Source organism: Malaclemys terrapin, chromosome 3 (assembly GCF_027887155.1).
Source record: "Malaclemys terrapin pileata isolate rMalTer1 chromosome 3, rMalTer1.hap1, whole genome shotgun sequence".
Lineage (NCBI taxonomy): Eukaryota > Metazoa > Chordata > Testudines > Emydidae > Malaclemys > Malaclemys terrapin.
Window position 1 is genome coordinate 59295776 of NC_071507.1, and position 12492 is coordinate 59308267.

The 12492-nt window shown below is 45.2% G+C and overlaps 1 protein-coding gene across 6 annotated transcripts in view; it reads right to left on the minus strand.

Annotated features, from left to right (window-relative positions):
- The window catches only part of DAAM2 (dishevelled associated activator of morphogenesis 2), a 243644-nt gene that overhangs the window by 37505 nt on the left and 193647 nt on the right, over positions 1-12492 (minus strand). For 5 of the 6 annotated variants that reach the window (XM_054022484.1, XM_054022485.1, XM_054022487.1 and 2 more), the window contains exons 15-17: positions 10652-10759; positions 7606-7638; positions 5096-5202 (exon numbers count right to left, since the gene is read on the minus strand). In XM_054022484.1, coding sequence (XP_053878459.1) covers positions 5096-5202; positions 7606-7638; positions 10652-10759 — 248 coding nt within the window. The remainder of the gene's footprint in view (positions 1-5095; positions 5203-7605; positions 7639-10651; positions 10760-12492) is intronic. The other variant, XM_054022488.1, reaches the window with a different exon arrangement.

Below are 12492 nucleotides of genomic sequence, written 5' to 3' on the forward strand. Positions count from 1 at the left end.
ACTTTTCCTACCAAGATGATGTCATTCCCACTCTTCCTCTCTCCCTGGGAAAAGAAATCTCTCATCTTTAACCAAGATCATTTACCTTTTCAAAAAGGATTCTCGTGGTTCTTGTGACAGGAACTGGGATTGGCAGCCCCGGAGACTGACAAGCCCTTTTTACTCACAGAATAGGTATAGCAGCACTGAACTCCTCCTCCACACACACATTCTCACATGCCCCATTGAATCCTGACCTAGAGAGATGGCTGTAGGGTAAGAAGGAAGCTCATGTGCCATATGATCTTGGCCTTTACTGAAACTACCAGCCAAGGCTGGCACATGGTATGTTTTTGGGATGCGGATATTTGTCTTAAAGGAAATGGAATGACTCCCTCTCCCCCACAACAGTCACCAAACTGCCATTCGATAATAGTGCATGCTATTCACTGCCAAACCTGGCTGAATTTGAACTGGTGGCCACATCCCATGACTGATCCCCTGAGCTATCCCTATAATACACAAGAGTAAGCTAAACTGATACACTGATATAAGCCTGTTTACAAGTGTTCTCACACACAGCTGCACCAATTAACATCATATCTTTTGTTAAGCCAGTGCAACTTGTGTGTGCAGACGAACCCTCCCAGTTACATGGAGAGAAAGTCCTAATTGCCTTCACTTCACTTTGCTTACAGAGAAATGTCACTCCTCTATAACTGGGCTCCAACGAGCTATCTCCAGACAGAGGTTAATTACTTCATTCCAGGAAGATGGTAACCCCACCTATTCCTGCTCAAGGAGAGAGATGCTCACTACCCTGTGTGGGAGGGATAAGGAGAAAACTTTTGGCTCCCTTTCACACTTAGGCTGATCCTAAGTGAAGCATGCAGAGGGGTTGAGTTAGTCTTGCTACTGCTTCTCCCAGCAGGGAGTGACTACACAACCTTCCAGAGCGACCTTCTCTCACAGCTGCCAGCACAGCCTGCTAGAGGTGAAGAGAGATGCTGCCATCACTGCTAGGTGATGCGGTTGCCATGGCAGGGGCTAGGAGTGCTCTGTGGGAGTGGTTCCATACCCAGTCCCCTTCATGTCTGGACTGAAGGGGTTGGAAGTGCTGAGAAGGCAGTACCATGTGGCAGACTGATGTGATACCCAACCCTAGAGTACGTCTACACTGCAATAAAAGATGTGCTACATGGCCATAGCTGGCCTGAGACAGCTGACTTGGGCTCGCAGGGCGTAGTCTGTGGTGCTAAAAATTACAGGGTAGACATTTGGGTAGACATTTTGGGTTGGGCTCAAACGGGATGTACTGGAGGTATTGAGAGAGAAACTGACCTTGTGAAACATTCAGAGCAGCGTTTTGGATGCTTATCTGAGCCCTTCGCAGTTGGCTTATAACTACCTGACATGGACTAGGGCTTGGATCTAGACTCATCAGGCTCCACAACATGAGTATTGCACCCACTGCACTGGAGAAAACCCCAAGGTTTCAGTGATGGTAAATGGCCGGGGGGGGGGGAAAGGTTTTCACGAGGAAGAGGATGAGGAGGAAGGTGACACTGAAAGACATTTACCAACTAATTTCCTCGTCAACAGAAATCAACTAGCATTGCAATTTTCATCCCCTTTAATTTATCCCAGTTAATCCTTTCTGCCACAGTCTTGTTAAATATGAGAGAGATGGCTATTTCCCACTCCAGCTAGGTTTTGGCTTGTTGGTCCCTATGAAATATGAGCTCTGCCTGACCCTTTCTAACACAGTGTTAGTAAAACAAAATCATTCGAGCAGTTGGAAAAACCTCATACAGCTATTTTACTTTAAAGGACACGACAGTTTAGTGTAAACAAAGGGGGGAATAAACTACAGGGATGTATGCACACTTACAGTCAATTGGAAACAGCTGTTGGAAAGTACTACAGCAACCTGAGTTGGATCTGCAACTTTGGATTTTAGGATTGCACAAATGCACTCTGTTTGCTTAGCATCTTTTTAAAAACAAAAACAAACGAACACTTATTGCGTACGCCTGCGTGCGCATAAGATGCATTTCAAAGAGGGCAGGGAAAGCAACATGCTCATGGATGCTGATCCCCTTCCCTGATTGGAGAATTTCACTTTCAAAGGCTTGGTGGAGGCTGGGAGGGAAGGAAGGAAACAGCAAAGACATGATAAAATCCCTTGTAATTATTGTCTGCAATCAACCCGAAAAAGCCACATACTGCACTTGGAAGTAAATCTGACTATAGCCCGAGGAACAGAAAGGCATGAATTTAAAGGAACCTTTTGCCCAAAGATTTTTGCTTCTTTTGTCTTAAATGGGTATTGTGAGGTTGGGAGAGGATTATGGAGCTGTGAATTCTAAATAAAACAACAATTTTGGGGCACATTGTTAGGTCCTTACTCCGCCTTTACTCAGGGAAAGCGCCCATTGTACGTTATAAAATTTTTATTTTATAGGCTATTTAATGCACATGGAAAATGCTGGGTTGATAGCCCTGGAGATGGGTGTTTCCTAGTTGCACAGAAAACACCGCAAGTATCCCTCGCTACTGCTCTATCCATTAGACTCAAATCTAACCTCCTCAAAGAAAGAAATGAGAGTTCATTCTCCATTTTCCATTCAGTCCTTTGCTTCTCTATTAAGACAATGGGGTCAGAATGTCATTTGCTGTGGGCACCACTTATCTTGAGATGTTGATAATGGGGAACAAGTCCCCATTTTGAATCCAAACTAGATCAGTAGCTACTCAAAGTCCCAAAGACCTTGGGAGGCAGGCCAGTCCTCGCTTACAGACAACCCCCCAACCTGAAGCAAATACTCACCAGCAACTACACACCACAGAAACACCAACCCAGGAACCAATCCCTGTAGCAAACCTCGTTGCCTACTCTGTCCCCATATCTACTCTGGCAACACCATCAGAGGACCCAACCACATCAGCCACACCATCAAGGGCTCATTCACCTACACATCCACTAATGTTATATATGCCATCATGTGCCAGCAATGCCCCTCTGCCATGTACACTGGCCAAACCGGACAGTCCCTCCGCAAAAGAATAAATGGACACAAATCGGACATCAGGAATGGTAACATACATAAGCCAGTAAGTGAACACTTCAATCTCCCTGGTCATTCTATTACAGATTTAAAAGTCGCTATCATTGAACAAAAAAACTTCAGAAACAGACTTCAAAGAGAAACAGCAGAACTAAAATTAATTTGCAAATTCAACACCATTAATCTGGGCTTGAATAGGGACTTGGGGTGGCTGGCTCATTACAGAAGCAGCTTTTCCTCTCCTGGAATTGACACCTCCTCATCTATTATTGGGAGTGGACTACATCCACCCTGATTGAATTGGCCCTGTCAACACTGGATCTCCACTTGCGAAGTAACTTCCTGCTCTCCATGTGTCAGTATATAATGCCTGCATCTGTAACTTTCACTCTATGCATCCGAAGAAGTGAGGTTTTTACCCACGAAAGCTTATGCCCAAATAAATCTGTTAGTCTTTAAGGTGCCATCAGACTCCTTGTTGTTTTTGTAGATACAGACTAACACGACTACCCCCGATACTCAAAGTCATGCTCATTTGATGATGGCTTGGTGGACCATGTGAAATGAGCTGATGGCGCTCAGCCTAAGTCCTAGAATACAAGTGTCCACATCTCAGAACCACTCCCCAAGGCCCATTTGCTAGCAGTTGGAAAAAAGACAAGGCCTGGAGAATGACCTCCGCTCTCACTCTTTCAGAGAATTTCCCCAAGTCAGGTCTGAGGCATATGATCAGGGCAGAACAAGCTAGTGCCCAAGGTGTTCTTGTTCTTTGGACAGAGACACAAATTCAGTCCCTAGAGCTTTACCCTGGTTCCTTTGACCAGGTTACAGTTAACTTAAATGTATGAAAAAGAAAGATGCGCAAACAACCCAAATATCTTGTTGACAACCCAGGTAACAGGCTTTCACCCTGAGATCCTCTCCCATAGATATAAGATACATTCCACGTGCTTAGGAGAGCTAATCTGGGCCCCAGGGTGTCTCGCTGACATGCCGACTAATGTCACATAAGTAACTTAATGAGAACCTCAGTAGGTTTCACCAAACAATGGAAAGAACGGGCTCCATTTCTGCTGGTCTGGCTGCAGCTTTGCTTTTAACGGTTAGCTTGCTGGGGGGTAGGGTGGGGTGGGGGTGAGGAATCCAACGCTTATTAATCTGCACTTCCTGCTGAGCAATGGAATGATTTTTTCTGAGTGCCGCCTCAAAAGCTGTCTCCACCCCAGTTGTTGACACTCCTCTCCGGTAGCAAGGGGAGTCTTCTTCTGCAGAGCTTAGAACTGAACCAGACCTGTTGTTTAGCAACAGACCTGCAGCCTAGCCGAGAATGGTTGGCAAAGGACATGCAAGGTGTGCATATAGCCCAGATACACAGCATATGAGGACACACAGGTCATTGCAGGAGGATACGGAGGATGCAAAAACATCTGCTGGCACTTAATATCTAAAGTGTCTCCTGAGTGTCTCTCACATTCGCTGCCTTCCCCACAAAGGCAATAATAATGAAACAAAACAAAAAAAGTTGGTGGGGGGGAGGGGCTGAAGAAAAATGTATTGGATCTGCCAGCATCCTTCAGGAGTCTGGTGTGCTCCCAAAGGGTTTCTCAGAGCAATATGCAGAGAAGAATGTGACAGAAAAACTGCTGCCAAATGACATATATGGTGCACAGTGTGCACCATTATGGGACAGCCCACGTACTGTTGACTGCACAGTGGCCACATTCCCCACATACACTTGTTTGTGTGCGTTTATGGCAGTTGAGAGTCTATCTACTTGCCTGTGTTTCAATATAGATCTGTGGAGTGCCTGTGTTTTGGATGGCCAGGTGTGTTTGCAAACCTGTAAATACATTCGGGTCTCCAGGAGTGGATGCAATTCCATGTAGGCAAGCGCTCATCTGGGTGTGGATACATCTGCATCTGTGTGCACATGCAGGTGTCCATGGTTGAGCTCAGTGCGTATTTGGGTGTCCGTGTGTTGGGTCTATCTTTGCCTCTATGCACATTAACCATGCTATACACCGTGAGTTCATAGCTACTACACTTACTTGGAGAGGAGAATGACGCAATTCTGAGCCCTTCGGCCATCAATAACAGAAAGCTCTTTAACCTTCCGTGTGGACAAGTATAGGTCCTCAGTTGAGCCCATCTCTTTCTGCAAGTAACCAGACAGAAAAAATAATCAATGCCCTGTTTTTTCTTCCTCTTCTCTCTAGCCAACACCCACAGAATAAACCAAGTATATTAGGCAACAGCCCAGCCTAACCCACTAGCGCTGAACTGGTGGGGAGATTCATCCAGGAGGCAGAATAGGAGATAGGAAGTGCATCAACTTCTAAAGGAGGAGGGACTCAGACAGATTTTCACCCCAATTCACTAGTCAAACAAATGCTGATCATCATTAGTTGTGCAGGATCATCCTAGCTTTCAGGCATTGGGCCAGATTCTGATCTCACTCCATCGTAAATCAGGAGTAACTCCATCAACAGAGTTACACTGGTTTAAAACCAATATGAGAGCAGAACTGAGTGCATTATGGTGCAGTGCACATGCGTGTGTATATCCCCAGGAACACAGGTCTATTCAGAAGCCTGAATGGCCTCCAGGAGGAAGTGCCTGCAGTAGAGGTTGCCTAGCAGTACAGAAAGGTTGCATCCCAGTTGGAGGCAGTTGAATAAGAGTCCTTATATTGTCTCTTAACTATTGAGTTCACCATTGGAACACAGGCCTGCCAAATTCCCATTGAGCGAGGGATGCCAAGAAACACAGAGAAACGACATGATGAGTGGGATCCCTGGAGTCAGTCAGCTGTACTCGCCACACAAAAACGGGAACCAACGCTAATTTGATGTTCAGCAGAAGCATGCTCCGTGCTGTCTCAGAGCCAGATTCCCTAGTCCACTGAGGGCCAGAAACTGACCGTGGAGAATTCCCCCTTAGGAGAATCTCCACAGGTGTGATGCTGGCAGAGGCAGCATAACCATCTCTGACATCAGCTGCCCTCCAGACCCCAGCGTAAGGAAAAGGAAAGGGTTGAGTCAGGGGGCAGGAAGGGGCATGCGGGAGCAGATTGGCACTAGTCCTGATCCTCCACTGGAGTCAGGTTAGGGAGCTTATGCCAGCAGCTGAGTAGCCCTTCCCTGCAGCTCTAGCTTCTGCAGGACAGCTGAGGATAAGAGAGCTGCAACCAGCTCCCTGTAGTTGTCATTGTCCACTAGTAATGGAGAATTAACCAGGACTCAAAACCCAAAGATGCTTAGTGAGTCTGTTCTCCTCTCAAAGGGCTTGTGTGACTCTGGATATGGCTAATGGAAGCTCTGCACAGGCATGTCTAGAATAGACCTTTTTAAAGCTTTTCATCTCCAAATTACTTTAAAGGCCCTAGTTAGTACTCTCACATGGCAGAGAAATAACTGATGTGCCTATTTTAGGGACAGCCATAAGGGTAAGGCTCCCATTGGGAGTACTTCCCTTAGGCTCTTGTGAAAATCCTAACCTAAGAAACTTGCCTTGGGGAGTTGTTTCTACCACACAACCTTATCCTTTATTGTCCCTTAACATGCTGAAAAATACCGAGCTGACCAAAACCATGTATCAGCTTCCCTTGGTGGCCAAGGTTCTTATAGGACTTTCTGGGAAGGGCAGTTCCCAGAGACTTGGTGACCAGGACTCACTATAGGACAGCAGGGACTAACTGCAGAACAAACCCATTTTCGAAAGCTATGCCTTCCTTTGAAGTGTTCTCTACTCTGATTTTATTTAAGGTGCCCGTAGTGTGATGAGTAGACAAGTGAGCCTGAACTTCTTCACTTCACGCGCACACACTTCTGTCTCTCCTCCTGGTCTTTGAGGACTATGAGCCTCCCAAAGAAGGTGGACTGAACCAGACTCCTCTCTCATCTACCTTCTCTGCTCTTCAATTGCCCTGAAGGGTCACTGGGAAACGACCTGAAACCTTCTTCCCAACTCAAGCCTCGGCATCTTCTTCCTGCCCCACAGACAGAAGCTCTTCTTTATTGACTGTTTTGTGGCTGGTGAAAGGGACCTGAAGCGACCGGCCTAGAGACTGAAGTCATCTCCAAAGCAGGTGTGGGCAGGTCAGTGTAAACTTTCCCCACAGTGCCCTACCGTGGTGTGTCACACACTGAACTGCAGAAAGCATTGCTACGGTTGAGGAGGACTTCACATTCTATGTCCCATTTGTTCCTTGGCCTCTCTGCTAAAAATGGTCAAGAAGGGGACCACAGAGCAAGCTATACTGAGGAGTTTTCCATGATGTGGTCACCTGTCAGTAGAAAACAGACCAAGACCTCCACATTTTGCACAATTGAGTGAAAGGATGATGCTTGTGTTCAGCTTCCTCCCACCCCGGATGAATGCAAGTAGGGGAGCTGCTTGTACCTCCTCCCCACCCAGGCAGGATCTGGTGAAAATCGAGCACTAGATGAGCACAGGGCCCCTTATTTACATGGTGCTGTGTGTTGTCTTTGGTCTGCACACCACAGGAGAATCTTGCAAGCCAATAGTTTGTTTTTAGGAGGCAGACAGTGGTACTCACCTGCTTACAGGAGGAAGGGTTAGTTAGCAGGTCCTATGCAGGCAGCAGCCGCAAATAACAGAGAAGGAAACATGCCAAACATTAGCCACGGAGATAAAGATACCAAGTTTAACAAAGAGGCAGATTTTAGCCATACACAGTTTTCTAAGAGAATAAAATTATTTGCAAGTAACATAGGCCCAGATTGTGAAAAGGTATTTAAGCACTGCTCTGCTCATGGAAAGTCAATGGTACTTGGGCCTTGCGAAGCTGAGTGGCAAGTACCTTTAAAAATCTAGGCCACAGTCCTTCTCCAAAGAGCTGCCAAGGTTAACATTCCAGGCTCTGTTCTCCTCTCCTTATGCATTTGCATAGCTCCCCATTGCTAATCATAACTCATTGTGCTTCTAGAGCAACTTCCATCCTGAGATCTCAAGGCATTTTACAAACACTAAATAATTAAGGCTCACGACACCCTTCTGCAGTTGGTATTATCCCCATTTTATAGACAGGCAAACTAAAGCACAGAGAGCTCAAGTGATTTAGTCAACATCATACAGTCAGTGGCAGAGTCAGGAGAGGAGTACAAGAGACCTGCCTCTTAGTCCAGTGCTCGTCCACTGGACGCAACACTGCTTCTGCCCAGCAGGAGATACACGTGCCAAGGGAGGGGAGAACAGATCCTTTTGTCTTTAAAAATAAAGAAGCAGTTTAACAAATGAAACTGGAAAAATATATTAAGACCATGTTAATAGCAGCAGAAGAAAGAAATGCCTTATTTACACGATCACTTTCTGTTTCAAATGCAAAAGAGCAGAGATTTGCTTTGACATTTTTCTTCACAGATATTTGGATGAAGTTTAAAAGTCACGAACCCAGAGTAAACACATAGTTGGCCAGAGTGGAGCATTTCCAACAATAAAAAGGAAGAAAAGACCAAGTGTGAATCAACTGGAAAAGTTCTGATCAGATTTTAATTCATGAGAAACTTTGGTTGCTTGTTAAAAATGGTGAGGACTTGTTGATTGGAATCCAGTTTGCATTGGAATGCATGTAGATGAAAAAGGAAATATCATCATTTAAAGGAGCAACCAAGGAATATTTAAAGAAAAAAATGTGTAAAACTGAAGCCAAAGCTGGAATACAGTCAATAACCTTTAGTACAAAAACATACTATGGTATTCTACACTAATATATCTTACATCAGTGATCCTGCAGTGTCTGGGGCTATTGTTATAAAGTACTATAGTATTTTTATAAGGATCAAAAGGACCATTCTGAGACTCCTGGAGGTCATTCTCAGAGGATGGCTCCACTCCAGTGGGAAGGGGTTAGGGTCAGGTTAGATTATGGTTGAACAGGCCAAGCTGCTTTTCAGTGGTTGGTAATGCAGCCATAAATATTATGTTTCTAACTAAGAGTTGGCAGACAAGGACAGCCTCAGCTTTAGATTCTGGGGCCCAAAGGAGACAAGACTTTGGAAGGCCTTTCCTAGTGATGAAGCTCCAATGTTTACATCTTGATGTCATGTGTTGATGCAACATCACTGCATTGTGATGGTGTCTTGCTGCTGTTATGGCTGCTAACACGTACAGATGGCAACTGCCTGTTTCAGCACGGATTCAGGGTTCCCCTCACAGCTGTGGTTATTGCAAATGTCTAAAGCCAGCCATGGACAAGGAATGAATTTCATGTACTTTAGTCTGACTAAATTGGATTCTTACTGAGGAGTAAATACCTTAGGAGGATATTTTGGGGGTCTTCTATCATGCAAATAATCTGCCTAATCTGAACATCCCAAGATTAGGACAGTTCTGGTCAGTCAGTAATCCTAGCAACCCCACTGAAATGTCAAGATATTTGAGGGGCAAAATGAGGACCAAAGTGCAACATTCTCATCATATAATGGAACCTCGAAAGCTTCCAAGTTGGGATGCTCATCTAGACACCTTTAGGTTAGTGAATCGGAACAGTTCTACTAATCCTGCTTTTATGACGGCTGGAGATACGGTGCCCAGGTTAGTTCTTTACTGGAATCAGTTTGCCAATGCCTGATAATAGAGGTCTGAAACCTAGTGTAGACTCAGTGGTATTGGCTAAAGATGGAAAGGGAAGCCTTGACTAAACTCCTTATGTTTGTACCATTAAATCAGACTGTGCAAGTTATTTTAATATGTTTATAATTTAACACTGGATGAAAAATTACAAGAGAAGAGTGAGAGAACAAAGCTAGCTAAATCTCACTTGGTAATTCTGCAACACTATAGGGGGCAATATTTAAGCATCAAAATAGCGTCTAGCTATCATTTCTGTGTCTGTCTTCAAACTCAGGAGCAATGGCCTGATTCTGCAGTGTTGCAAGAAAGTTTCCCTGAACACATTCCAAACGCTAGAGAAATCTGGGGGAGGGAAGGAGGTAGAAGTACAGCCCCATTCCTGCTGAATCTCATTCCTGGGAAGCAGACAGATTGTAGGTGACTCGCTTTCCAAGAATAGGAGGAGGGGGGAAAAAGACCTTCTAATAAATGGCTGCTATTAGAGTATGATGTTAGTGTCATAATCTGTAACTCGGACAGTTTCTGTAACTCAGCCAGTTTGGCCAATATGTTTGGAAAAAAGCAAAAGCAAAACCCAGCTAATTCTGATCACATAGCTCAATACTCTGTAGCTGCCCAGAGTTTTACCCGGGAGGAATAAGAAGGAAAAAAAAGACAGAAAGATTAGGAGCACTGAATACAAAGTTCAAGAGCTTTACAGAAGCTAGCTGCTGCTCAGATCAAATCAGAGCATTACCTGCTGGGATCTGTAGTATCCAAGGGCTACACATTTGGATCAAATATCAAGGCAACAGCAAGCTATACTTTGGCCAACGGTTCCCTACCCACCTCCCCACTCTTGTGCTTTTCTAGGGAGCACCAAACTCTCAAGCAGAAGTAACCCCCTATTGGTTTCTGCCCACCCCCACTGGTGCCAGTGAAGGGTCCAGTCACTAATGTGTCCCATCCTGATCCAGAGTTTAAAGAAATTCAAGGCCTGCAATGCTGGGGGAAAAGAGCCCCACCCTTACCTGGTGTCTTTGATAAGCAGAGAACATTTTTTCAAAATCCTCCAGATCCAGCACCCTGAAAGCCTTTAAGTCATCGATTTCATGCCAGATTGTGCCATGGATCTTCTCCTACAACCCAAAAGAGAAAAATCATACGTTCAGGAGACAAACCACAGTGAAAACTTGTAGCTAAGCACATCCAATTCCAGCAAGGCAGACCCAACTATTGTATCCACTCAGCACAGCACAGGATGCTGCTGTCATTTGGGGGGCATGTTTTGTTTCTGGAAGACAGAGTTTTCTAGTCCAAAGAGAAACATTAATACAAATTAATGGGGCTGGTTTTTTAAACTGGGCATTTTGCAATTTGCATTACATCAATTCCCCTTTAAAAATGCCACTTTCCAAGACTAGAATACATCATCGCAGATACCACTCAAGATCCCATGGGTACATTTCCTTCCAACAGTGGCAATTGCTGCAGATGAACATGGTCATGTTGCAGCAGGGTTGTCGTCATAAGAAGGAAATTTAACAAGGACTCTAATGTGTGGGAAATCCCAGACACAATTCTCTCCAGCTGCAGATTTCACAAGACCTTGCTGCAAACCTTAACTGAGTGTGGAATACACCCTGCATGGATACCAAGGAGTCTTCAAGGTTTTCCCTCCAAGTGACTCTCCCCCAATCTTTAAAGTCAAATCATCTCCTATTGGATGGGCTCCCCTGTCAACACCAGAAGATACCCACAGGTCTCAAACAGATGTGATCCGTATCCCAACCTCTCAAACAGCAGCACTGACAGTCACAATGGTGAAGGCAACATGAGGTAGGGCAGACCTCCCCCATCCAGTAGGTGGTTACCATGAAAGAGGGAGTCACCAACATGGGGGAAGCCAGATGCCCTCTCACAACTACATACTCTCCACTGTCACAAGGAAGCTTTTGAAAGCCTTTGAATTTTAAGGCCAGCTGTCAGCTAGCAGAAGGATTGTTGTTGTTTCTTGCAGTCTCAGCAGAGGCACCATGGACTGAACAGCCCCTGGAGACTGAACTACCTTCTCCTCCCCATAAGTTGTCCCTCCAGGGCAATAGCACTCCACTGAGGTGAAAAAAGATCAGACTACATAATAAGATAGAAATATAAAGGAACTGGGAGAAATCTCAGAGGTGAAGGTGCTGCAAACCAGCCCAGCAAGGGGGTCTTGTGGACAGCAAGTAAGGAAAGCCAATGAAACTGCCCCCAACAGGATCTAACTCTGAAGTACCTAAGGTGCACCCATGCAGCAAAGTGTGTTAACACGTCATTATAGGAACTAATTAGGAACAGGTTCCACTTCCCATTCACACTCAGAGGAGCAAGAGAAATGTAAGCCACAAGGCTCAAGGAAGCTGGAAAAACACCTGATGTGGGGACCAAAAAAACAGGGGAGGGGGGCTGAAGTGTCTGGAGGAAATTCCTAACAAGGTGGGAAGGTGCAAAGCAAAACCAACACCTTCCTCTCTTGAGGCAGCTTGTGGATGCATAAACAGAGGGAGGAAAAGCAGTGAGAGTGAGGGAGAGTCATCACAGCCCAGGAAAACCTCCTGTGTGGAGTAGAACCCAGAATCTAATAGGCTCACCAATAGTTTTGTGACTTTTTCTACATCCAGGGTGGTCCTTTCCAGCCACTGCAAAGTCACAATCATAGTCATGACATTTGGACCTTGCCACTAGAATGGGATGAACTGGCTGAAATAACAAGCAGCCCAAACCTCAGGGTTTAGGAACCAAAGCTAATTTTCATGTTCTCCCATTCCTGGATTCTATTTCCAGTCTCAACCAGAAGCATACAGACAAAGTTAGTTCTCATGCACTTTCC